We start from the raw sequence: 27832 nt of genomic DNA on the forward strand, positions 1-27832 counted from the left end.
TTTGGTGCAGGAAGGACCACGATGGAAATGAGTTATATTTACTTGTTTTTTTTCTTGTTTCGTTTTTTTTTCTTCTGTTGTTCTGCTTGTATCTGGACAAACATGTTTTGTATTGTTTATGGCAGAATATAATCTAATCACATCAAATCAAGGTTAAATGTTGTTAAAATAAAAACAGCCCTATACATTTACTTGTCATCACATACAGAGAGGGTAGACAGAATAACATGAACACCAATACAGTGTAATTCAATCTTAGCAAATGGTTCAGGGGATTCTCATTAAACTCAGTTTCATATATAGACTTTACCAGACTGCATTAATATTAGACTGTGACTACAGAGAAAATGAACATTTCTCTGGCAGTTTCAATATAAAATATATTAATATACACTAATTTTATTAATATATTAATAAGACTATTATGAGCTTCATAAAGGCAGTATTTACTGCAGGGCAATAGAACCAGGTTTGATTATATTGTAAAGGTATTACACAGGATATTGTGCCCACTCACTCGTGTTAAAACACCAAGCCTTAATATTCATTGTTATGCAGGATGCGAGCAATTACCTGACAAATTTGTGCATGTGCAAAGGCTACACTGATTGATGGGGTTACAGTGTTTATCCAGATATGTTTGTACAAGTCATTTACTTTAGTGTCAAAACAGACATTGAACAAAATAATAATGATTTACATATAATGGCTTTGAGCAGGATGAAAGCAGATTCATACAAACAACAGTCTTCAGTCAGGGAGTGGTGGTGACAGGGCTGTTTCTGGGTGAAGCAATAGCTCTAAGCTGCTGGATCCCCTGGAACCTAAGCTATGATTTCATTTAAGGATTTTTTATGCGACAAGCGCTGGTCAAAATGCATTTTGAAAGGCGTTTACATATTGAAAAAAAAAAAAAAAAGATTTTTAAAAATCTGTCCATGCATGATGCTGTGAGGCCACATTGTTTTGTGTCCACTGTTGACCTGAAAATGTCTGTCAAGCATCCCTTTGGCTGTGTCATTGTTTTCCCTGCTTCTTTGCATTGTTTATATGCACTCTGGATGTGTTAGATGCTTGTGCCTGGGATATTCAGACCTTTGAAAGCAGCACGAGGCAGAACCACACCCAGGAAGATTCAGTCTCTTTTTCTTTTTGTGAAACCTGGCATATCACCTGATAAAAGTCAAGACAAGCCAGACAACTGACGTGATATACACAAAAGAAAGTGTGCACACATACTGTACACCCACTCACACCCATACGAAAATACAGGAAAATGTACAGTAAACACACACACACATATATATATATATATATATATAAGAATGCAAGTGCTTAAGCATGCCAGTAGAGTAAAGTATAGCAGCTTCGTGCAGCCCGCCTGTCTGTCTGTGTAATGCAAGCCATGGCAGAGAGAGGGGGAGGAGGTGGCAACAATGACAGTGTTTTGACTGCACTTCGACCACAGCTCTGCAACAGACATTCAATCAAAACACACTCAGGGAACACAGACAGGAAACAGATAGAGCTTATGGGAGAGCATTCTACTCTCTATCAGACAGGTTCCCAGGAAAGCACACACACACACGCACAAATGTCAGAAAAAGAACAGCCAAAGACTCCCACTTTTCAAAAGGCTGGAATATTTTAAGGACATGGAAAGTATTCTGGTTTGGAGTAAAAGTTGAAGGACTGAGAACCACTTTAACCTAAAAGCTTATCCCTTAGCAGCTGTGAGTGGAGTTTATAAATGTTCATTAACTTCTGTTAATATCCTGGAACATCCAGCTCTGTGTGCTACCTCCATAGCTGAAGCAAGCCACGCTAATGCTGGACAACCTTCAGTACTAGTCTGCAGTGTTTCAGTAAGCTAAGCTGGGTGCTCCCGGGCTCTAGGTAATGGTGCAGTCTTGTAAAGAGAACATTAAATATTCAGGGAGAGCCAACAGCGTGGATGTGCATAATAGGCAGATACAGCCGTCTTATCCTCATTGTGGCTGTGTGTGTGTGTGTGTGTGTGTATGCGTGCAATAGGCTTTCTCCAAGAAGTGTATACACACATATGGATGTTTTTGCAGAAGCTCTAAAAGCATGTGTGTGTGCGAGTGAGGGTGCGTATGTATGTGGGCGGGTTTCGTACCCTGGGTTTGCACAGAGTCGAAGGACCAGCGCAGGAGCTTCTAATTGAAAGGGATTTGAGGGATATGGCAGGAGTCAGCATGTTACAACACGCTGTGACTGGACTCTGGTGGGCTGTTAAACCAGCAGGAGGCTGAGAACCACCAATGTGTATATTTGTGCTTGTGCGTGTGCGGAGGCTTGTGTGGAAGCATCGGCATTTGTATTTGTGCGTTGTTTGTGTTAATGTGCAGTTGCGGAGTGCATGTTCTGAGAGTGCTGTGTGTCTTTATGCATGTACCGTGTGGCGTTGAGGCGCTGGTGTGTGGTTGAGAAAATGAGCATCGTTCTCTCTTCTGACACTGACAAGGGTAAAATCCCAGCGTATTAAAGGGAAAACATCTCCAACAGGTGACAAGGCTTCATATTAAGGATTTCTGAACAAACCACAGCTTTATAGAATATGCATGACATGCCAGGGGTACTGGTGCTTGGTAGCTGAGCATACAGTTATGTAGACAAGACACTCAAACACACAAAACAATGGCGATTCGACAACCAGATGGTGATGACACCCAGAAATCTTCATCACTATTTAAATCTGTATTGAATTTTACAGCATAGACCTCAGAACACAGGCAGAAAATAAGCAACTGTTGAATCAGAATGACACCAGAACATTGTGTTCTATGTGTAACAGTGCAGGGCTGCAACTAAAGATTACTTTCATTATTGATTACTGGCCATTAGGTGATCTCTTTTCTAGTGCGACTCCAGTCAGAGACAGAGGACAAAATCCACAGTCCTCGTTCTGTGGAGAAATAAAATCCTAAATTCAGTCTAAGCTCGTGTGAAGATCGAACAGCCTGAGTTAGTAAAATCAAGTGGGTTGTTGCTCTTTGTGTTACGATACCTCTGCTGCATCTCAGCAAGGGAAACACTGCCTAGGGAAACACAAAGAGGGAATTTTGTACTAAAAAGACTGTTACTTTGGAACAAACCCACTTGAGTTGGAGAACTCACACTGCTGCAGCCTCATATTACATTCACTGTGGATTTTGTCCTTCATTCTCCAGGTTAGCTTGAAAATGTGAACCTATCCCTTAGTCTTGTGATGATTTTTCTTAAATTAATTTATTGATCCATCACAATTTCCCAAAGCCCATGGTAAATTAAACAAAAAAATGTTTTTTGTTTAATTTAAGGAATCAATCAGTTATCAAAATTGTGATTATTAGATATGTGTCAATTCACTACTTGTATTCAGTGCCACATATGTGTGTGTATTCTTGCATTTGTGGCATTGTGTGCTTGAGTGCGCTTCAACCAGGAAGCAGCAGAGAGACAGCAGTAAGTGAACAAGCACAGTAGAAGCACACAACGTGCGGTCAAATGGTCAGCAGCCAGCCTCTCTCCTCTGCCTCAGGCACCCATGGTCATAGTGAACTTTACATGATCACAAACCCATGTGACCTGCCTATCCTCACTGTCAGATTTAAATATTCTTATCTCAGATGCCAATGCAGCACGGATCTGCTTCTTCAGCTCACATGGGGAGATTAAGGCTCAAGAACAATGTGCTCGAACCAGCACAAAACCAGTGGTGGGTTCAGTTGCTTTGTTCTTTTTGTCGTTGCACAGAGGGCAAAATTACAGAGGCCCAAGATTAAAACAGTTTATGGAGACAACAAAATAATATACAGTGCAATCAAACTCGGAGCACATGGTTAGAAATAAAGAACTCTTGTCATGTCCTTACATCTTCCCATCCACTTCCAGGTGTCCAGGAAATTACATCCAGGAAAGGGTTTGCCAGGTAACCATCACTATTGAAGGAGTAGTCTCGACCACCAAGCGTGATGTTGCTGAAATACCTGCATGGCGATGGATGGAGACAAGAGGAGAAGGCAGAGAGTAAGTAAATGACAGAAAACACATATTTAGTAAATGAACTAATTACATTCTTGGAGAGGATGAGGAGAAAATAGATCATAAAGCTGGTTTTGATGCAACAGAAAGCCTGCCCTGTTCTCATCCCTCTTGAAACTAAATCACAGCACCTCTGTGGTGACAGTCAGGGCTTGTCTGTTTATCAAATCTACAGACAAATGATCAGACGTGCAGAAGTGTCAGGGTCTTTGAAGTCAAACAACTGCTGCTCTCTGCATCAGCTGCAAGCTCTATAGTTTGTCTGATAATCACACAGGACAGACCTTCTAATTGTCTCCTCATGTCATCTTTCCTGGCTTCAAAACACCAAATCTGAAAGGTTGTTTTTTTTTTTTTTAAACACGACAGAAAGCCTCAGATGGAACAACAGCTTGCAGTTACAGACAGTGAACAGCAGGTAGCAGTGCAAAAAAATGGAAATGAGAACATCGTCCTCCTCTCGGACATACTGTAGTTTATAAACAAAGACAGAAGAATCCATTAATCATTTCCCTTTAGTTGCCACACTGTTTGTGCTGTGCTTCATTTACAAAAATGAGTGCAAACAAACTAATTAATTACATGTTTGGCTCATTTTCACATCAGCCAAACTTCCAGCAGTCTCCCTATACAACATCACACATGTAGTGTTTATGTAGAGCAGAAATGACTGGCACTAAAAATGAACCGAGACGAGAACCAGAACCACTTGAGCTACCTGTTAGAGTGTGCTGCTGTCTGTTTGCACAGCCTATGAGGAATATATTAAAGCCTGCTCATTAATATACATGAGACATGGTCCGCTTGCTACAGATGCTGGGGTAATTTCGCCAACTCACAACTACACGCACCAACAACATCTATTTTGCATGGATGATAGCCAGCTCCAAATTCAGATATCCCCTCTGTGCCTGCTCCCTGACACTGAATCTACCAACTCCACCCATATACCTTCCAGCTCATTCTGGCGCCGAACCAACTTGTTTCATAGAATACACCTTATCCCATCTCTATTTCTTTTTCTTCCTTTTTCACATATTCTGTCTGGAGCCTGCCAACTGCCTTGTACTTGCCCCCAAACCCAATATTTCTCCTCCTTCCCTCCTCACATTCTCCCTTTAAAGTTTTTCTTTTTACCCTTATCTCCGTCTCACCTCATCCTGCCCCGCAGTCTCTGGGTCTGATTAGCATCCGTCATGCAGTTGGTGACAAAATTGGGCCCACCCGTGGTTCCGTAATCCTTGCGCATCGCCACTGCCCCGTGAGTCAGCACAGACACACCCCGAGCAATCCTCCGGCGAGGTTCGTCCCTCCAGCCCTGGGGTCGCACAGCAAACAGAGCCCGGGGCAGGCTCTCCATGCCCAAACCTGAGAGAGCTGGTCCCACAGCAAACCACATGTGCGAGGCTCCGGCCTGACCGGCTGCCCAGGCAGCTCGGAAAACCAGTTCAGCCTCCTCCTGGGAGCAGTACAGCAAGCGTACCTGGAGGACAGTAGGAAGGCAGGGAGGGAATAGGGACGAGGGGAGACACACACACACATACACGCTAGTGAGATAAGGAGGGGACAGGGGAGACATGGAGAGAGACATAGGGTGGGAGAAGTAAGGGGAGAAAGATAGAGCTGGAGAAGAGGTGCACCTGAGCGGGAGGGGAGGGGGTCAGATAGAAAAGGCCATATCAAGAAAAAAAAACAAGGATGCTGGGAGAGGTAAGAGGAGAGATACAGCAGCTGTAAGATGATGTGATAAGGTGCATGAGAGTCAGGTGCATGATTCAGAGAGAGAAGCAGACACACCAGAAAGGGGGAGGACTACATGGCTGTATGTGATATGTGCTAACCAGGAGGTGCAGGAGGCAATGGGGGTCAGTGGTTAATGAGCTTGGGCCTGATGAAACAAGTTACACTTATGAATAATGAAAACAGGAGTAGAACAAGAAAGGGAAGAGGAAACAACTGTAAGCAGTAGAGCAGAGAAATAGAGAGGGAGAGGAAGGGAAGCATGGGAAGGAGGGGCTGGTTAAAGACCAAACACACCTGAGGGAAAACAAAGGGGAAGAGGTTAAACTCTGACATATGTTATTAAAAGCAGGGTGGAGAAAAGACCTGGAGACAACAGGAGACAGAGGGGGGCAAGACGAGCGGATGGAGGGAAGTAATCAGAGATGGGAAAACAGAATAGTCACTCCTTGGAGAATGGAAAGGAGGAGGGGGGATAGCAAAGAAAAGCAAAGGATGACATATTTTGGTGAAATCTGGGCCTAGAGAGATAAGAGATATTTGTGAAAGAAAGGTGGAGATGATGGAGTGAGGCTGGGGAGAAACAGAGGAAAAAAAAACATTAAAGAGAGAGAAAGGCAACATAGAAAGACAGAGCAGTGACAGTGGATGAGCTTTCTCTGCTGCAAGTGCTGAGGTAAGGATGGGTGGATGGTGGGTGGGTGGTGGGTTAGAAATTGACCGAGGAGGGTTTTAAGGGGTTAGAGGGGAAATGGAGAGAGAAGGAAGGGATTGACAAGAGGAAGGTGGAGCTCAACTGATTGAAAAGATGGAAACAAGCGGGGGTGAGGTTAAATGCTGAGAAATACCCAAGAGGAAAGAAAGAAAGAAAGACAGAAAGAGTGTTTAAAATAAAAGAAATGCATTTCAAAAATTAGGAGTTGAGAAACACGACAAAGGGGAATCGAAGGACAAAAAGAAGAAGATGACTCTTTCGTGAAGGAAGAGGTGGAGGGGGGGGGGGGTGGGGGGCGAATGGACTGAAAGCACATTTTGAGAATTGCGCCTTCATTGAATTTTGAACTGTAATGGCTTGGCAAAACAATCCAGCCTGTATGCCAATAAACCTCCAGTGAATTAGGCAGGGAATGAGAGTGACAGGAGGAGGAGGAAGGAGGAGGAGGAGGAAGGAGGGAGAAATAGGGCCACAGACAGAGAGGGAGACTGAATTTAGGAGGGAAGGAGAGAATCAGAGTTATAAACAGACACACACAATATCTGAAGACGGGAAATGGAGAGAGAGAAACATACAACAGAGAGAGAGAGAGAGAAAGAGAGAGAGAGAAAGAGAGAGAGAGCAGAAGAAATACTGACAAGGCAGAAGCTGGAAGAGGAATGGAACAAAAGATAGACAGTGAGAGATTTGAGTAGAAATTGACCCAGACGCCAGCATCAGGCCATCTACAGTGTAGAAGAAATTACCATGTGGCAGAGAGAGAGAGAAAGAGAGAGAGAGAGAGAGAGAGAGAGCGCATGTAATGCAAACATACACAGCATCACTAAGCAATCACAAGCATTTATTAGTCCTGCGGTAGAGAAAAGCTACAAGAAGGGGGGCTGTTGTGAAAAGCAAGAGGGTTAAAAAGCAAGCACCGCATATAGGCAACCCGCTGCAGGCAGTATGTTATATTAACAGTGACACTGGCAGAGTGGAGTCCAATACACATGTACACACTTACAGACTCAAACACACACGCTCACACACACACACACACGCAGAGCTGCAGTGGCCATGCTGGGACATTAGCGATGACATTGAGACCCAGACTAAACTGAGCCAGCGGAGGGCAGAGTCTGTGGCCGCGAAGACATGCAGCAAGAGGGGTGGACAAATGGACTGAAGGAATGAAAGATAGCCATACAGAGATGGAGGTGAAAGGCAAAGCAGCAGAGGAGAGTGAGCTTGTCTCCAGGCAAAGAAACGCAGGAGGAGGGGAGGCAGAGGGGGGAAGGAGGGGAGCGGAGTGAGCGTAAGAACACGGAGATGAGTGAAAAATTGAATAGGAGGATCGTTGGGTCACAGAGGTGGTTTTAAGGGAGGATGACAGGGTAAAACCAAAAAAGATAAAGGAATGAGAGAGGAGGGAAACAGCATGTTCAGAGTGAAAAGCAAGAGCAGGGAAAGTGGAAGTTTGAAAGAAGTAAGTGAGGAACAAGCAAGCCAGTGGGATAGGAGAGGGAGAGGGAGCAGGCACAAAGTATGAAGGAATGAAACACAGCAGAGGTACAAACCAAAACCACGAGTCATTCTGGTCAAGGTTAATGAATCAGTGTAAGGGTGAGTTTTTTTCCCTATATCCTCTGTATGTGCTATAGATATATATATAGAGAAAGGAACTTACTTAAAGTTAAATTAAAGTTAAGTCAAGACAGAGAGTGATTTGATAATGAGAATAAGTTATGTTTGTTTCAAAACTGTTAAAAAAAAAAAAGGGTTAGCAAACCATATTCATCTCCTTGCAGCAGCCCGCCGGTGGATCGTACATTACAAACTCTTACTGTGCAGCCAAACATTGTTCAAACCCACAGAACATGTGGTCAAATTCTCGTGAAGATCCAAAGGTTAAGACACCAAATACGTCAGGCTGACTTTGAGGGGAAATTTGTGTAAAATATGCACAAGACATCAACAATGTTAAATAGTAAATAGTTCACTTGTTGTAAACATCATGTAAACTGTCCACAGTGAAGAGTCTGAACAAGCTGACACAGAATATATAATGTATGTAATACTGTCAGACAGTGTGGATTGTTTTTCTAACCACAATGCTACTTCAGGGGAAACGGTGTCTGAAGTGGTTCAACTTGTTTAGCACTTTGCACTCCTTAACTCTTCATACAAAGCCACATGACAACCAGCCAGCAGATCAGATTGACTCGTGGTTTCTTGTACCGCTGAACTCTTTATGCCTTGGCAGATGGGAGGGGAAGAGAAGAACAGAGGGATAGAGGAGAGAGGGGAGAGAGAGATGCGGAGGGGGTGAGGGAGAGACGAAGAAGGAAGGAAAAAGCTGGGAAGCCACCTGTCAGAAAGGGGGCCCCCAATGATACTTGCAGCACTTCCTCCCCTTTCCTCCCCCCTTTCCCCCCTCCCTCCCCCCTGTCTCACCTGCGCCTCGTTCTCCTTCAGCAGCCTGCGCGTGCGTGCCCCCCCAGGGTCGTCGGTCACGTTCAGGATCACAACACTCTTCTTCTCCCAGCCGATGAACGAGCCGTCCGTCAGGCCCTCTACCACCGACAGGAAATCCTGGTAGCCATGGTGACGCGTGGACACCACGGAAAAGGCGGTCCAGTCATATTCCTCCAGCACCTCAAAGATGACCTCTAACTGGAGGGCAGTAGAGGAGCTGAACTGGAGAAAGATGGAACCTGATTCCTGATTTGGGGAAGAGAGCAGCAGACTTGGTTAAAAATCTACCTGTCAAATTCATCCTGTGCAGTTGCACTGAGTCTAAACTGCAGCAACAAAACAGTGCCTAAGTGATACACAGCATTTTCTCCACAAAAAACTACAACTCTCCGGACTGCTCCATCTTTATGCATAACACAGAGGCATCATGGGGCTTGAAGTTTTTATGGAGCAGTAGCACTCGTGCAGCTGCAGGGCTAAAGCAGCTTGGATTGTTGCACAAATTCTCTTATGATGCCCAAACGGGAGTGTTTCTAAAAAGTCTGTTCAGAGGATGGGAGGGGATGAGGACTAGGCGAGGGTACATCTTCAAAGGCAGTTCATCAAAGTGCCACAATGTAATTCCTCAAGAGTAAATGGTTAAAACAGCCATTTGTAAGCACAAATGCAATGTTTTTTGTTTCTTTTTTCCCCCCATTTGCTGGTGACAAGCATGTGGCCACTTTTCTCTGATGCATAAACACTTGTACACAAATGTACAGTGTGCAAACACAAACACACACACGCATGCCCTTCCTCACTCATACACACACCCATGTCTGCTCATTGCCTCCCTCCCAGGAACATCAGAGGCAGAGCGACAGCCCCAGTTGGTGCCATTTACAGATCAAACACTGCAGAGTTTCAGCAGATCAGTGACCCTGACCTTCAACTTCCCCTCCGTCCCATCGGCACTTCCCAAAACCTTTTCTTCACTAAGAGGATGTGTGACATTGTGACATTGTTAGGTGTTATGGTATAAGCAGCTCACCTTTTAAACTCCATTCATAGTGCTGTCAATCCGTACTGCTTCAGTATACAGCACACACCGAATTAAAATAATCCCACTCACATGTCCTCACATTTGCAGCTACACAACCATGTCCCAATCTCTCTCACATACGCACACACACAAGATGCAAACACCTCCTCTTCACTCTCCCACCCCAATCCCGACCTCCCTCCTCCTACCTGTGGCATCCTCCCCAGCCCCGCTCCCCCTCCTACTGCCACTATGGGCAGTCCTGTTTGCGCAGAGACAAACTCCAGCATGGGGGCCAAAGGACCCCAGGCTGTGCGAGGGGGCCTCTCCTCTTCATAAACCAGACCCTGCAGGGGCCGCGCCGCCAGCAGCTCACACAGCTGGGACAGGACCGTCTTAGGACTACTGTCATTCACCTGGGACATGACAGAGGAATGAAGAAAGAGAGAAAAACACATAGAGATGGATTAAGACAGAGGACGAATAGAGTAGACTAACTGGGGCAGTATGTCTTGACTTTGTGTTATTCATATGGAAGGTGTCTGTAGTATGCATGACATGTCTGGCAAGCAATACAAGCTGTGGTCAGCAGAGCCAGACTCACACTCATTCAGTAGAGCCCACACAACGGCAGCAGCGTGCTGCCCATTCAGCTCAAATAATGAGAGTGAGTATGAATAATGGATGGTCATTGTTATTCCCTGCCTTCAAGTAAGGCTGAATGAGCAGTAGATAGAGGAGACAGTGTCCAACCTGTAGCCAGATGACGTTAGCAGAGCCCCACTGGGTGACCACGCTCTCCCCCAGGGAGCCGTATACCCGGCCAAAGCCAGGGTAGAGCACCCTTCCCCCAGGACCCGCCACCGCCGCCTCTGCCTGCACCGTAGCACCGGCGTGGATCACGGCAATGTTGAAGTTCATCATGGCCCCTGCATCACGCTCCCGCGGGCTGGGCCGGAGCAGGAGGTGGGGGGAGGCATCCACCAGACCTGCCCACTCTGCCAGGACCAATAGGAGAGAGAGAGTAGGTATGGCGACCATGGCAACCTGCCGAGGGGGGGAGGCAGATATATATCGCACTAAGAGAGGGTGCCTGAAAGAAAGAGAGACAGCAAGGAGAAGAAGAAGAAGGCGAAGAAGAAGCAAGAGAAGAAGAGATTAAGTTAGACTCTGGTGTGTGTGTGTGTGTGTGTGTGTTTTTTCCTATAGTGTCCAGTACAGAGGACATCAAATCAATCGAGAAACAGAAGGAGAACAGAGGAAGGAGGGAGCAAGAAAGACAAAAACAGGGAGGTGTAGACAGAGAGAATGAGAAGGCCAAAGACAGAAACTGATCAGAGATTGTGTACAGGCAAGACAGAGTAATGAATTCTGAATCCAGCCATGGGGTAATAAAAGTTAGCTTTGGCTGGAGGAAACACTGGACAAGGAATACGGGGTGCAGAGGAGAGAAGAAAACAATAGAGGGAAGGAAAAGAAAGCAAGACAGAGAGAAGATGAAATGGGTGCTATTTAGGCTGCAGGCTGAGAAGGAACAATATGAGGAAAAATAGAAACTGGCCGTTAGAGGGAAGGGGGGTGAGAGGGAGAGAGAGTTAATAGCAGACAGAGACAAAGATGGGGGCGGAGGTGGTTATTGTGCTGCATGAATGATAACAACAATTAAGATCACTGTAAACACACTCACCCTCACACAGCCGCATCCACACACACACACACACACACAGACACACACACACACACACACACATACACACACACATACACAGACATGTACATGCACGCTCACAAGATATATGCATGGATACACTATGCCCGTAGAGCAGCCTCAATGATTAAGAGATATGGGGGTTAATGCAGTGCCTACAAACATACACAGACACTCATACAAACAACCGTACAGAAAGATAATGACTACCTGGGAGATACCAGGGTTAATATGTTAGCCACACACACACACAAAAACACACACACACACACACACACACACACCTACACACACACAAATACAGCACATCATTTTCAATTTACTTCTGGTGCCAACTGCTCTCCCTCCCTTTCTCCATTTCCTCCTCACTTTCTCCCCGCTCCCTCTCTCGTGCGCCGTCTTTTCATATTCCCCATCTCTTCTCCCTATTTTCATGGCTTGAGGTACCAAACACAATTGCATTGATTAACATGGGCCTGCTGACATAATATTCCCTCTAAAGTCACTCTCCATTTCTGCGCCTCTATTTTCCCCCCTTTCCTTCACTCTGTGTTTTTCACTCTGTCTTCATCCGACTCTCCCCTCTTTGTCACAGTCTGCTGATTCCTTGACCCTGATCAGTCTTTTGGGTAGAAAGGAAAGCAGCAAAGAACAGAAGGCGCGGGGGGGGGGCAGCAAGTGACTGGAGGAATGCAAAAGGAGATGGAGCTGTGGAATGATTACAAAAGAAAGGTACTGTAAATACAGTATATATTGTTAAGATGGGCTGACCGACAAGGGGAAAAGTAAAAGGCGAAGTGGTGATGGGATGGTAGGATGTGGGATGGTGGCATAAAATATGTGAGGAGGGTAGCAGGAAAAGAAATATTGATTACTAGGATGAGTATACGTGTTTGGCCTAAACAAATACACTGCCAAACCTCCTGTTTTGAGTGACAGGGCTGTGGGTATGTGTATGTATGCATGAGTGTGTGGCGGGAGGGGTGGTTGTGGGGGGGCTACAGAGAAAGAGGGACAGAGCGGTGGAATGAGACGGAATGAGAGGCCGAATGAGGGAGGCGGCTAGATGCGGGTAAGAAAAAGAGATGGAGGTGTGGAGAGATAGGGAGAGACAGACCTGTTAGTAGGAGAGGGGGAAAAGGAGAATGTAATAATGAAGGGGAGAAGGGGGGGGGTCGGCAGGGCTTTGTTGTTGTTTTTTTTGTTTTCTTTAAGGCAAGGTAGATGTGGCAAGAAAGAAGGAGAAGGAGAGACACACAGAGACGTGGTAGAGAGAAAATGAGAGCCCAGAGACGAAGCGGCAGGAATACAGTACATCATATCATTTGGTGGAGATGTATTCTACGGTTGCTGAGCTCAGAGCCATTAACTGTTAGGCCTGTCACTGTATTTCACTCTCATGAGGTGTTTACGTTGTACTGCTCCACCAGCGTGTGCCCATTCCACCACAGCGAGCCTTGTAGGAAAGTGTGAACACAGTGTATTACTATACATCCCCTTTTCCTGCAGAGTGTGCTCAGCCTGTTATCGAATGTGCAACTGCAACATCTCACTGAGCCGTGCAACAATAAAGCCAAGTACAAGCAAATTATAATCAACTCCTCATTTAAATATATCTTACTATATAGTTCATTATGTGTTCTGTTCTGTGAAATTCTCCAAACTGAATCATAAAGAGCGTGCAGTGAGGGGGCTTACAGCAAACACACACACACACACACACACACACACACACACACACACACACACACACAGAAGGGAAAGGAGAGTGGGAGAAAGAGAGCGAGATTACTGTTTCATTTGATTTGCTACCGTAAATGAATCTTTTGTTAAAATGCAAATCTTCACATTTTAGTATATTTCTTCCCCTCCTAGCTTTAAAAACAATCCTCCCCACTCTTTGGAGCCTCCTTTAATTCAATAGAGTATATACTGTGCGCATGTTTGGCAAGCCTACAACCCAGGGAACGTTTAGGCTGGGATCAATTAGTCAAAAAGTGTATGGATTTCTGTTTTCCCTGAACAGGATTTGAAGTAAGGAATCAGTTAGTTGCAGTCAGTTCTTAAAGCTGTGTGTCTTATTTGGTTCACTGCCAGAATCAAACCATTGCATGATATTCTATTATTTAGGAAATAATGTGTTAATTCTGACTGTTTATGACATCTCAGGATTGTGTTTGGCTAAGAATTGTTTATCATCAGGACTGTGATAATGTATTCTTTTCTTCTTTCTTGAAAGGAAGAAAAAAAAACTTGAAAAACTTGAATTTGAAAACCTTTCCAAGCTTTTAAAAGAACTTTCTTTGATGATTTTGTTTAAGGCTTTGAAACTTTGATTTCATCATGGTGCATTCGCCTCCAATCACCATTTGCTGTCTAAATCATTATAATGGACTGACGCTCCACCAAAGTATTTGTATTGTACTGTGCTGATCTTTCATTTTGTCAATCACTGTCATAAGCAGCTTACTGTATCTGCAGTATAATTATTTTTCCGCTGAGCCTGTTTAGTTTGTCTTTTTAAACAAAGAAAAGTGGCATTTACAGCACCACAGAAGCCAGCGTACATGCCAGCGACTGTTAGAAGCAAACTAAAAACACCTCCAGGAATATTTACCGAGTACTTAAGAGCAGGAATATTCTCAGGCTGACAGAGACAGCTAATCAAGGAGATGAGAGAGAGGAGCCAGCCTCCTCTTTCTCTCCCAAAATTGCCATCCAGTGCTTCACAATCAAAACACATCTTATCCTATCTCTGCTTAAACATTTGATTTACCCAGCATTATGTGTTCACTGTGTTGATTACCTATAGGAATGAAAAGCATCAAAACAGGTTTGCAGTTTTGTGTAGCTAAGGACAAATCAACTATTTTGAAGGTATATTCAAAGGAGAACAGTGAAGTCTATATTATTACTGCAACTACCAATGAGACAAAAGAAACTTGTATAGCCTCTAAACACAACATGAAAAATTGATTCTGTGTTTTAGACTATCAGATCCTCTCCTACCCCTTAACTGTACATGCTACAGCTGCAGCAAGCGCTTGCGGTGATTCTGGAAGACTGAATCACGAGAGAGGAGGGAACTGAACCACTCTGGTAAAAGTCAGTTTCTGGCATCCACGCCTCTCTGAGCCCCTTTTCCCACTGAACTCCAATGGAGGCAGCGTGCCAGACCCTGTGCTGCATCGGATCTGCTGGTGGGGAAATGTGAATGGGGAAGGAGCCTGTGGAGTCTGGAGTGTGGAGTTGTGGAAGTGCAGTGTTCAGCCTTGTGTTTAGCCCACATCGGGGCTCTGCTACCTCATTCCATGCTGTCATGCAGGGTAATGGATCTGCTTCCTGCTGCCTGTGGCACGGGCTGCACTGAATCAGCCCAGGGCAGGCAGGTTTCCACAGCCAATAGAAAACATCTGAAATATACTGAGGCTAATATATATATATATATATATACTACTGTACACCATTAGTAGAAATTGCAGCATCTCTGTGAGTCAGTGCCTAGAATCAGAAACCGTCTCCTGAAGATGAAGACTCCATTTTTTTCCCTTTTTCTATTCATCCACATTTAAGATGCAGTCTGTTTGAGAAAACTGTGGCCTCCATGGGTGTAGATTTGGGTATGGACAGAGGGGACATGTCCCTACCAATGTCAAAGTCTGGATACCAATACTTTTACCCATCTCAAACAGTCCTGCTAATTTAACTCCCCTCTGTGCTACCGGTAATCTATGCAACAACTATGAGTTGCCAGGTTTGTATTTACTGCAAAATGTTGGTTATTATGATTAGGAGTAAAAGACTGGGATATGGGGGTTACTTGACTCTGATCTGGCAACTTCAAACTGCCTTACACATTGTTTACCAGCGGCAGCCTGGCAGTAGCAGTGAAGTTGGAGTTGTGACAGCTTTTGGTGAGTAAAGGAATGAAGTTTGACATTGAACTCGCAATGTTTCTTCTTGACTGGTAAGTAAACACCTGTTAATGCTAACGCTAGCTATGTAGCAATACCAAAACTTACAAGTAGCTCCTTTATGTGTTCAGTAATTTGTGATGTGAAAGTGCCTCTTAAAGTGAAGTAAGACATCAGGTCCTTAAAGAGGAAGTAACAGATGAGCTCAGCTAATAAGAATGTTGTGAAATGAACACAAACATGTATCTTTAGTCATAATAATATAATATTTACTATTTAATTCCTCTCTCCCTTTTTCCATGACTGGATCAAGAGCATAGTTCTTACTGCATGTGGGTCATTACGCATGAATATTATTCATAAAGTAAATTAGCCACAGCTTGTCTGACTGATATGTTTGCAGGCATTGTTTTATTCTGAAACTCCTGTCAGCAGCAGCTTGGGTAACACACACACACACAGACAGGTGAACTCTGATGTCACAGACACATGGACAGGTCATGCGTCATCATGTCAATATTTCTGCTAATTTAAGATTTTAAAATGTAAAATCTGATAATAAGATCAGATAGAATCATGATACAAGTCCAGTTTAAGGAAAGTTATATAAGCAAACACATTTACTTCAAATAAACTTTCTGAAGAGTCAATTCAGAGTCATTATGTGTGTATGCATGTGCACACACGTGTGCATATGAATAAGAATAAAGAGACAGAGAACAAGTGTGCATATCAATTCGGCTATCCCACAAAAAATGTCCCCACCAAAGATGAAACCAAACCTACACTCTTGGCAGCTTCTATAATTTTCTTGGGTCCATAGCTGTACTGTAGTAAAAGATAAGATAAAGTGCCAGCACAGTGTGCATATATGTGCGCGTGTCAGTGTGTGTGTGTGTATGTGTGTGTCGTGCGTGGTAATATGGCTGGTGGGGGAGCGGAGGAATGAAGAGAAGGGTGCAGCTGGAGCTCAATGCTCCTCGTGTTAATTGGCCCATACTTCAATCACAGTCACTGGAGTGTGTCCTCTCTGACGGAACAGATCCTCTCCCTCTCTTTCTCCCTTTCCCAATCTCTCTCTCTGTCCTGCTGCACTTGTTCACCCACTCATCCACTCGCTCACCACACTCTCACTTGACGCACACACATTTACATGAGCACGCCTGCAGACACACTCCCTCAATCAGTCTGTCTCACTAAGTCACTTCGATTTTTACTTGTTCATTCATCCTTTCATTCATTCACTCATTCGCTCAGTCTCTCTATCACCTCACTCTGCAGCGTCTCACTTTAACTCTCCCTCCCTCTTTCTTTCTCCCTCTCCTCCCACAACTCCTTGCCTGTTTTCCTCCCAGCCCTCCCCCATTCTTTCCTTCCACACACGTCTTTGTCCTGTACTTCTTTCACACTCTACTTCCTCCCCTCCCTCACTTCCTCTCTCTCATTTCTCTCTCCCCCTATCGCTCTCTTTCTCTCTCTTTGATCCCTGTCGAGTAGAGGAGCCACCAGGCAGGCGGACGGCTCTTGTTCCCATTGTGCATAGTGTGCAGAGAGATCGGCAAGTATAGCGCAGCGTGCAGCAGCAGGGCGTACAGTACTGTGTGTGTGTGTGTTTTTACTGCATGGCTGTAAACAGCAGTAGTAAAGGCTGCTGCTGCTGCTGCTGCTGCTGCTGCTGCTGCTGCTGCCGCTGCCCCTGCCTCCCTTGCACTTGATAGCCATGGCAATCATGAGCCATTCAAGTGACTAATGATGGAGCCATCTATCAAACCCTTGTGACACAGCGAAATGCAACACACAATATTTGTAAATTACACATTCCACAGGCTGATAACCACATTACAGCTGCTTGCTCTCATAAATATGACACAATTTTTATGTGGAACAGTTAAATTTGAGGGGCTAGCTGATATGGAATATGGAAAACAAATTGTGATGTACAATTTGAAGTCTAATAGAAGACACACAGGGGCATAAAGATATCAGAAAAAAAATATTTTTGTCCAACAAGAAGATTAAAATTTCATGTTGCGCCCTTTAGACGGTGTGAAATGAAACTACAACGTATTGTACCTATTACGCAATGGCAAAACAATCTCATTTCCTATAAACTGTACTTTTACAGAAGTGAAATCTCTGCTGGCTCTGCATGTCAAATGCTCACTTTCAGCGGGTAGCCTCCCTTTGTCCTCTCCATGTTTTGAAACCTTTTCCAAGAACAAAATGAAACCGTCACCTTGACATCTCACTTTGATGTTTCTTCACAGCACAACGGCATTTTATTCTGACATTTCAAGTCCCTTTAATTTCCATGTGGTCATACAAGACGCACCTCAATCCGAGGTTCAGAATCTCTTGCCTTTTAATTCAAATATTTTTTTTTTTTTTTTTATGGGTTCGGATTAAACACTTCTGCCAAGAGACAGTGTCAATTAATTGGACTTCACTTCCGTACATTCAGGGGATAAATTTCATTACTTGAATGGGAGGACACTCCTTGTTTCTCTTCCCTCAGTGGACTGATGGAAATGAGATGAAGCTGACCCTGGACCCTGCCACAGTGTAGCACTAACAATTCTCTGACCTCATTTTTTTAACAAAAAGGAAAATGTCTTAGTCCTACCCTCTGTGCTTTCTGGCACACCAGACACGAAAAGCACTGACTGGAAATCACATCCATTACAGATGATTATTCCTGAAATATTTGACATTACCACATGTCATCTCTCTAACTCGTAACGTTCAACACAGGGTATAATTACCTAAGTGGAGAATGTGTTTAATTGTGCTTTAATATAACCTCGCACATGTCTAGTAATTGCAGCAATGTTCTCAAATGAACTCATATAACCTGAGAGGAAAATCAGCTGATAGAAATAAAAGCCTGCCAGTGGTTTCACTTTGTTTTGTAATACAGCCTGGGCATCTTGAATTATTCACTTTGTTTGTCTGTGTGTGTGTGTGTGTATGTGTGTGTGTGTGTGTGTGTGTGTGTGTGTGTGTGTGTGTGTTATCTTTCAACCCCCTGTCATTCATTTAATCCTCAGGACATTGCAAACTCACAAACACGCACACACACAAACTGTATTTTTAGTTCTACAGGATTCACACAAACAAACAACATCAATTTGTGTATGAATGATGCACAGAAATATTTCAAAACTGTCTCTATTTTATTTTCTCTTTCCTTTACACGCACGCACGCACACACACACATACACATACATATACACATACATATACACACCCATTGAGAAAACATCAGCTACAAATGGTTTACTACCCTCATGTGTGTTCAGACATAAATATCAGTAAGGTCATATGCTTTCATGAGGAAAGGTCAGTGTCTGGGGATCTTGCATCAGGAATTCCAATAACAGAGTGCAGCGTATTATTCCAATAAGCCTAACTGGCCTATATTAACTTCACTTGAATGGTTTTGTAAGGAGACTCTATAGTTTGTATGCCCACTGCCAATGCTTGTATAATATAAGTGCTTACTTTAAGGCTAGCCAAGGAGTAAGAATATTTCATTTCCCCACCTCAACACCTGACATCTTATACAGTGGAGAGCAAAGGACTGCAGCACTGCTCCCTGGCCAGTCCCTTCTGCTCCTAGATTGACTATAATAACACATAATTTACTGGATTTAATGTGCATATAAATTGTTTTCTGTGCTTGCTTTTTTTCACAAATCCTCTGTCAAGATGTCCTTACAACAGACGACCTGGGGGATTATCTTATTATGTTTGTTTTAAAAGGAATAATTTCTCACTCCTCAACCTTTTACAGGCATCCTCTGAGGGCTTTGAGTTTGGGGAAAATAACTTCAATATCAGAGCACTGTCAATGCAGTGCAATCATCTAAGAATAAACATGCATTCATGCTGTGCATTTACATAATGTACTGTACATTCATGAATGGAATACTTGGCTGATTGTTGTTTTTCTTTTCCTTTATCTTTTTTTAACAGGCACTGAGATTGAAATCAGGAACAAATTGGATGAAAGATTTTCTGCAGATGTGATGAGACAGTAGAAATAAGCCTGGGAATATTCAGATTTAACTGGAATCATGTTAAGGCACAGAACAAATAAACAGTTTTTTAACAATAACATTAAATTGATTATTTTCCCATTCCATCTCGAGCCAGTAGTGGCAAAGCCACAGTGTTGCTCCATACTCTGCTTGCACCAGCGCTTCCATTAATTCCCTCATTGATTGGCCAGACACTGGGATCACCTCGCCAGATCTAAATCAGTCACTAATTAAAAGAGCAAGATGAAAAGCAGCCGACACTGCAGCCCTTCAGGACCCGTAAGGTGAAACATTCTGTAACAACCACAAACTAGGAAGGTGCTCAACACTCTCAGCAGAAAAAAGCACCTAGCTCTGCATAGTAATGATTCACAATCTTATTCTGAGGATAAACAGATTAAACTGGTGTGGGAAACCTTCACTGACGACTATCGCGCCTTTGCACAAGGTCACACACAGGCAGGTGTACACACACACAATCACACTAGCACATGTTCATGTATGAGATTTACACCTACGGTTGAATGCGTACAGATAGTCTGTCGCCTTTACACATCTGCACACAAAAATTTAACAAATCTTTTAAAAGGAGAGAGAACTGCTAAGCTAGTCTCTTTCAGCAGCAGGTGCCACATGTTGATGAAGTGAAGCCGTATTCTGTCTCCTTAAAAATCAAATGCTGCATAACAATGTTGGGTACGGGTTTGAGCTGCGTTCGCAGCACATCTGGCTCTGCCCCTGCTCATAAGCAGAGGTGTTAGAAACACTTCTGTCAGCCTATCCTATAAACGGTGGATCAGTTTGGCTCAGGAAATGCACTCCCATGCAGACAGAAGCCCTACGGGGGAGAGGAATTTGAGGATTGAGACCAGTGAAGGGTTGTTTCTTTTTTTTTTGTTGTTTTTTTTGTGGAGACTTGGATAATTCTCAAGAGTAAGAGGTGGTGAAAGGTTAGTGAAGAGAATGTCAGACACCCACTGTGTTGTCTTCACACAGCCAAATCTAGAAGCCCACTAATCCTGTGACGTGTGTTCCACAGAAACAAATATGAAATATCTGTCTTTGTCTGTTTTGTTTTTTTACTAAGATTTGACACATGAAGCTACAGTGTCTCACCAGAGAGGTGTTCAGTAGTCTGAGATGGCCACAGCTCTCTATGATGGTTTCACGTCATATCGTACAGTACAGAACGTAACTATGAGCAGCCGGGAGGGAAAAAATGTTCATGTCATGAGGCATCAGAAATCTGTGACAGCTACGATTTTCTACTTGGAGAAAAGAACTACACAAGAGCCATGGAAACAAGTTGCAAAATGGCTGCAAAGCCACAGTAGATGGCAGTTACATCTAAATAAAATCCTATTTCAACACTAACACAATCAATTCAAAGTATTAAAACAAAGCTATACACATTTTGGTTGTGGTTTCACTTGCTAATGAACTGATAAATATATGCAGTACTATATATATATATATATCTTCTTTAGGCCTCAGTTTACTCATTTGTTGTAACTAACCATGTTGGAATAAGTCCAAGTTTTTCTGTTGGCATGAATACAGCATTAGTGGTGTATTAACACAATAATGATGACTCGACATTGTCAAGTCTGAAATCACTTGAAAGTGAAAACAACGCACAAGCCTGATACATGAAAGCAAATGCACAGATTCCTGCTCACAAAAAAAAAAAATCTTTGCCAAGTGCCACTACCCATGGACAGCTGTGTGATGGGAGCAGTGATCAGCAGACTTAATATTTGGGTTTAGATGACACAGAGCGTCCAGTGCCAGCCATTGATCTGGTTTGCTATTTCCCATCACTGCTCAGTGCAAAATGTGTGAATGAATGTCCGTGTTTCCCGAAGCTGCAGCCTTTTTGATAGAGAATAGTTCAACAATCAACTTGATGAGCCCGATTAGCAGCAGACCAAGGTTGGGGTCATTTATTGGCTCATTCATAAAATTAGATTGAAATTGCTATTACATAATTGAAAAGAGAGCATTCTCTCCTAATCACCTTTCAGGAGGTCGACTAAAGAAGAAGACTCTGATGTGAAAATATGTCCAATTTGAATAATGAAACCTCACAACCTGAATTGAGAACAAATTAATCCTGCATCTGAGTCAGACTACTTGTGTTCCAGTCATATTGTACATTTTGTTCTTTTCAGTGTCAAGAACCTTGGAGAGGATCTGCAAGACTTGTCTCAAATCACAACACCACTTTTAGAATCTGCAGCTATTTGCATGCAGAGATGAAGCACATTAAAACAAGCCAAGCAACATCAAACTATCTTCATCGGAGGCTTTCTTCCATCTCTGTGCTGACGTTCCCTCTTCCTAGCTTGTCTCCCTCTCCCTGTTGTACTGTAGATAACACGCTGTGCAAATTCCATTCAGGTGCAAACACACGTATTAGCATTTGTAACAGCTGTGTAGTCGGCACCTGTTTATGAAGGAATTTCACAACCAAACTTGAAAGAAAATAGAGCAAAGCTATTTTTATATGAAGTGATAAGGCAATAGAACAGGTTCAACTTTGCACCTGGTACCTGCACCTAGTAAATCCGGCACAGTCACTCCACTACAAAGCCTGCTATAAATGCCTGCTCCTGGGCTCTCTGAGCAGAGAATGACAAAGGGTTTTAACAAAGCTGGCCCTACATGTAACACAGAGGAGTCTCACAGATCAGGAGGCATGACATGGCAGCCCAGGGTGACATGGGACACGGGCAGCAGACACAGGCTAACATAGTTTTTATAAATGCCCCCATTTCCTCTTTTTAATAACCACTTATGCTGTCGTTTCCTGCCCCATCCATCATCATGAAGGAGCGCACCACACTGCTGCAAAACGCTGCGTGCCGCAAAACATTCCTGCACATCTCTCAGTACTCTTTCATATCTCGCTACGTCGTCCTTTCCTTTTTTTTTTGTGTGTGTGTGTGTGTGTGTGTGTGTGTGTGTACATTGTACAGTACAGTGAATGTAAGTGTGTGGATCCCATGGGTGAAGTCCCAAGGTCCCTTCTCATCCAAAACTGTGGCTGGTGTGTGTGTGTGCTTGTGTGCAAATATGCTACTCATGGTGTATGAATTTTTGTGTGTGTGTGTGTGTGTGTGTGTGTGTGTGTGTGTGTCTGACTGCATACCCATGGGTCTCTGCCTGAATGTACTTTTTGAGAGTGTGTGTGACTGTGTATTGCATGCAGCCATGTGAAGCTGTGTGCCTGCTAGCAGCCTCCAGACTTGTATTCCCAAAACAACCCGCAGGGCTTTGGCACAGGTTTGCGTGTGTGTGTGTACGTGTGTGTGTGTATGCACCTGTTTGATAGCGACTGTATGCTAGGAGTGTGAGCTAAATTCTCCCTCATTGTTTTGTGCGTTTGTACCTGTCTGTGTGATTTTTGTTTACGAATGTGTGTGTCTCTCTGCCTGCCAGCTTGTCCACCTGTCTGTCTGCACCCATCTCCACCTGTCTGTTAAACGACTTCCTGTCATTCTGCCTACAGTATGTTGGACTGTCTTTGCCAGTCATGGTCCAGAGTTGGGCTGTAACTGCACCTCAAAGCACCACAGCAGATCTGATGACCAGTTGGTAGTAAAGTGATTACTAGGTTTCTATAGCATAATAGCTTTGTTTTGATAGTGATGATTGCCAATATGTATCGTTATTTATTCTGGAAAAACTGCATTTCGATCACACCCAAGGCAATTACTCCATCAATCATTTAATTACTACTGTGGTTTGCTATTTAAATGCAGCTCTTCTCTCCCTTTGAGCGACACATGACCCAGAGAAACACGCTACACAGGTTCCCATCGTAGAGTCAGACCATTTTAGAGTTTCCTGTAACTTGTCATCATGAAATACATCATAATGTCACTAATGAGTGGTAGGTACTTTGAGTTGTCACTGATAGCTTAGCAGCCGTGACAGAAGCTATCAGCAGAGACTCGCTGGACCTTCACTAATGTTACCAAGAAAGTTGTTTTGCTAATGTTGATGAGCAGATGCCTTTCGAATCACGATGTACTCAACATATTTTAAGTTAAAAAATATTTGGAATTAAATAATACATGCAGTAAATTTAGAAGCTTGTGAGTCTTCTCCATTAACCATACGTATCTACTTGCACAGCTGTAACGAAAAGTTAAAAAAGTATCAGTACATCTGCAGAAAATCATTAGGTAAATGAAATGTAGAAAGGTGGAACGTGTTCATCACAACCATCCAGATTCTAAGGTGATGTTTTCAAATGTCTTGTTTGGTCCTATCAACAGTCAACATCCCAAAGATATTCTCTTTAAAATGATAAAGACATAGAGAAGCAGATGACCCTCACATTGTAGAAGCTGGAGTCAGAGAATGTTTGGGAAAAAATGACTTAAAAAAAACGACTGATGATCAAAATAGTTTCTAATTATTTTTCTGATGATCGATATCAACTAATCGGCTAATTATCACAGCTCTAATTGTGTGACATTACACGTGGAGCTTCCGGAGTTTACCCCAGATGTCTCCAAATGGTCTGATTCACTTGGCCCATATCAGCATTGAAACATCACTGGCTTTGTCTCATGCAACCTTTACTTTTCTGTATGTTTACACTTTTAGAGAACTGAATTGTTATTTCCTCAGTCTTTAAGGCAGAGTTTAAACTGTCAGTTAAACTTTCAGTTGCAGCTGTGTGAAACGATGATGTATTGACTGATAACAGATATGTTTCATTTGAAGACATAACTGAACTGCTTTTTTGCTTTTATTACTATCATTTCATGTCTCTAAGACATACAGTTCATCCATTAAATAACCTTATCACTAAATTGTATTATTTAATTTAAACTTTAGTACAGTTTATGCTGCATTGAGAAATCAATCAATAATTTTTGACTTGCCGATTTCAATAGATGGCATTCTTTCCTTAAATTATATTGATATATTTAATATAGAATTTAATATAAATTTGTAGTTAATTATGTTTGATTCATTTGTTGGTGTGAGTAAAACTTGTGAGAATTAAAAAGAATACCACATTCAGATACTTGGTCAAAAACATCCAACTTCCCATGACACCCCACTCCCACCACACAGATTAAAACTCATCTGCTTCAGGCCAGAGTGAATATGCAACACGTTTATCAATACAACCCGTGGCAGAGTCCAAAAAAGAACACTGGGAGAGGGGAGTACTGTAATCGCTCCAAAACACCAGCCTCTGATCTCGTTAAAGACTAATTGATGTTCTATGTTAACGAGCTTTACCTTAATTAGTGGCATTAAAAAGAACACTGGGTGCAACTCGTGGAGAGGGTGGGAGAGGGGCTTGGGTGGGCCACAGGATTGAGGAAACTATCCACTAATGTTGCATCAAACAAATGATGAAAGGGGAGGCGGGAGAAGGGAAAAGGAAACTGTGCAGAGGAAGTCACAGGTTGCAGGGGTTGAGAGAAGAGACGGAAAGGATTGAGGCAAGAAGAAACAGGGGGATTGGCAGAAGAAAAGGGGAGGGGATTGAGCTAAGCTCGGAGGTTTTCTGTTCAAAAGTCAATGAATCAATCAGGCGAAATTGATGAAGAGCAGGGGGTTGGGGGGGGGGGGTCTCTATTCCTCTCGTCTCTTCTCCTGTGCCTTCCAACCATGTCCCCCTCTGATATTCAATTGCAGCCGCCCTTCTCCTACTCTCCCCTTCGTTCTGCTGCCTTTCCAATCCCTCACCCGGCTCTCCCCTCACTCTCTCCACCTCCTCCTCATCCTCCTCACACCTTCTCTCATCTCTCTCGCTCTCTCTCCCCTCCACACCTTCTGTCTCTCTCATCACCTCTCCTCCTCCCTTCCCCTCCTCTCCTGTCTCCCCCTACTCACAGCTGGTACAGTAGGCTACAGCTCTCTCTGGGCAACTGTACGACAGATCGGCGGAGAAGGGGGCTCCACTGACACAGAAGGCGACACTTTACGGGCAGCAGTGCATGCAGCACACTGCTGCAGTACGCCTGTGTGTAAATTTCACAGGGGCTTCGCGAGGGGGAAATGATAAACTGAGCAGAGCATGTCACCTGTGGGTGAAAGAGCTGATTGAAATGGATATCAGCTCGAGAATTCAGCTCAGAGGGGAAGAGAGAGAGGCACCAAACACCCCACAGAAACAGAAAAACAAACAACACATTAATTCCAATTTCCATCTGGATAAATGCATTCAGTGGCCTCACAGTGCAGGCCAATAAATTTGATCTTGCACTCACAATCACTGCAGCAAATCTGTAAGAGAAGCAACACTGTGCCTCTCCATTTCACAGGTCACCAGTACGAGCTTCTTGCTTGGTGGTCTCTGTGGTCCAAGGCCTTTTTTATTCTCAGAGAAAGGAGGTGGTGCTGATGGCGGTGGCTTGTGTTTGTGCCTGTCATTCACTTCTCCTCTATTAAACTACTGCAAGGCAAAAACAAAAGTTCTTCAAGCACCCAAAAGGAGAAGGGGGGGGTGGGGGGGGGGGGGGGGGGGGGGGTGCACATTTAGAAATCTACCTACAAAGTGTAATCTCACACACACTCCTTCACCCAGCTGGGGGGGGGGGGGGATTTGCTAAAATCCCGCTTGTTCTCGCTGTCTGAGAGTGTTTGATGCAAGTCAGCCCGTTAGGGGAAGATTCCTCGGTGGCAACAGAGGGATAACTGTGTGCTGCCATACGCCCAAATATTCAGCGTATCGGGATATAAATAGATCAAGAGGAAAAACTGATCGGCAATCTTGCGGGCTTAGCGGTGGCTATATAAGACGAGCAAAAGCAAGCAGACGCACTCAAACACACACACACACACACACACAAACACACACTCACGCACCAACAGTGACCACGCAGCCCAAGAAAATGAGCATCAACAGATATGATCACCTCAATTAATACATCCGCAGCAGAGTGAGGGGGAAACTGCAGCCAGCGCCGGTGTTTAAAGACTTAAACGGAACCAAAACTCTGTTTTATTAATAATGCATGGAAAATCCCTGCCAGACAAAATCATAGCCCAAAGGTTTTGTCTATATGATTCATTGAACTGCTGGTAATCTGTGTATGTGTGTGTGAGAGAGAGAGAGAGAGAGTGAGCGACAGTGTGTGTGTGTGTGTGTCACTGGAATAGGATCTATCCCGGCTGCTCTGAGGAACCTATGCGTTAAGGGGCTAAGATGCTTGTGAGTTTTCAGGCGCAGCAATGACAGAGGGGTCAAAGCCCCGGTGCGCCGGCCGTTTCCACCTCTCCGTCCCCGGCCATCCATCTCTCCATCATGAGCGGCCGTACAGATGCCGACACCCGAGCCCCCTATTCCTGTCTCAATGACGCGTAGCACCCTCTCACTGCCCAAGCCGCAATTAATCTAAGCTGTACAGAGTCTGTGTGCGTGTGTGTGAGAGAGTGTGTGTGTGTGTGTGTGTTTGTGTCAGGGTGAAGCGGCGACAAAAATGCCTCTGCACTGCAAATATCATGAAAATAAATGTACTTACTGTTTTTCACCAGCCTTTCCCCCCTCTTTTCCTGCGTCCCTCCATCCTTTTTCACATCCTTCCTTTTTGAGGTATCCGTTTTGCGGGTGTCCCCCACCACAGCCGCCACCGCTGCCGCCGCCGCCGCCGCCACCACTACCACGCACACACACACACACACACACACACACAAACACACACACACACACACACACACGCTCACACACACACGCTGGGAAAAATATATATCTAAATATATATATGTTCTACATGTATTCAGTTTCTCCGATCTCTCTCTTTACCTCTCTCCCTCCCTCTCTCCTCTCCTCTCTCTCTCACACACACTCTCTCTTCCTCTCCCTCTTTCCCTGTTCTTTTGTTAAAATTCAGTATATGCGCCCCGTCACCTAGCAACCGTCAACCTCTCTCTCTCTCTCTCTCTCTCTCTCGCTTCCTCCCCCCCTCCCTCCCTCTCTCCATCACTGGCGACACGTGTTGAATGCTAAACTTAGCGGTCCGGAATAAAATTAATAAAGGGATGGACGCTCTATATCTCCTCCTTTCTCTGCCTTTCCCCCTCTCTCTCTTTCACTCCTGCGCGTATCATAATGCAATATAAATATTTACTAGAACCACTCAGCCCTCTCATTGCCCCCCCCAACCCCCTCCCTTCTCCTCCTCCTCCTCCTCCTCCGCGTCCTCCTTTGCGTCCCTCCGC

General features: G+C 44.0%; 1 protein-coding gene across 2 annotated transcripts in view; it reads right to left on the minus strand.

Annotated features, from left to right (window-relative positions):
- Nucleotides 1-27438, minus strand: part of LOC139613027 (glutamate receptor ionotropic, NMDA 2D) — a 48842-nt gene extending 21404 nt beyond the window's left edge. Inside the window, exons 1-6 of one of the 2 annotated variants that reach the window (XM_071469316.1) lie at nucleotides 27136-27438; nucleotides 10731-10975; nucleotides 10187-10393; nucleotides 8936-9202; nucleotides 5202-5530; nucleotides 3878-3992 (exon numbers count right to left, since the gene is read on the minus strand). In XM_071469316.1, the coding sequence (XP_071325417.1) occupies nucleotides 3878-3992; nucleotides 5202-5530; nucleotides 8936-9202; nucleotides 10187-10393; nucleotides 10731-10901 (1089 nt within the window). In that variant the 5' untranslated portion in view covers nucleotides 10902-10975; nucleotides 27136-27438. Of the gene's footprint in view, nucleotides 1-3877; nucleotides 3993-5201; nucleotides 5531-8935; nucleotides 9203-10186; nucleotides 10394-10730; nucleotides 11071-27135 lie in introns of both variants that reach the window. The other variant, XM_071469315.1, reaches the window with a different exon arrangement.
- Between the last annotated feature and the right edge of the window lie 394 nt (nucleotides 27439-27832).

Source organism: Trachinotus anak, unplaced genomic scaffold, assembly GCF_046630095.1.
Source record: "Trachinotus anak isolate AG129_WGS33_773 ecotype Australia unplaced genomic scaffold, CSIRO_AGI_Tana_v1 ptg000032l, whole genome shotgun sequence".
In the NCBI taxonomy this organism is placed as follows: Eukaryota; Metazoa; Chordata; class Actinopteri; order Carangiformes; family Carangidae; genus Trachinotus; species Trachinotus anak.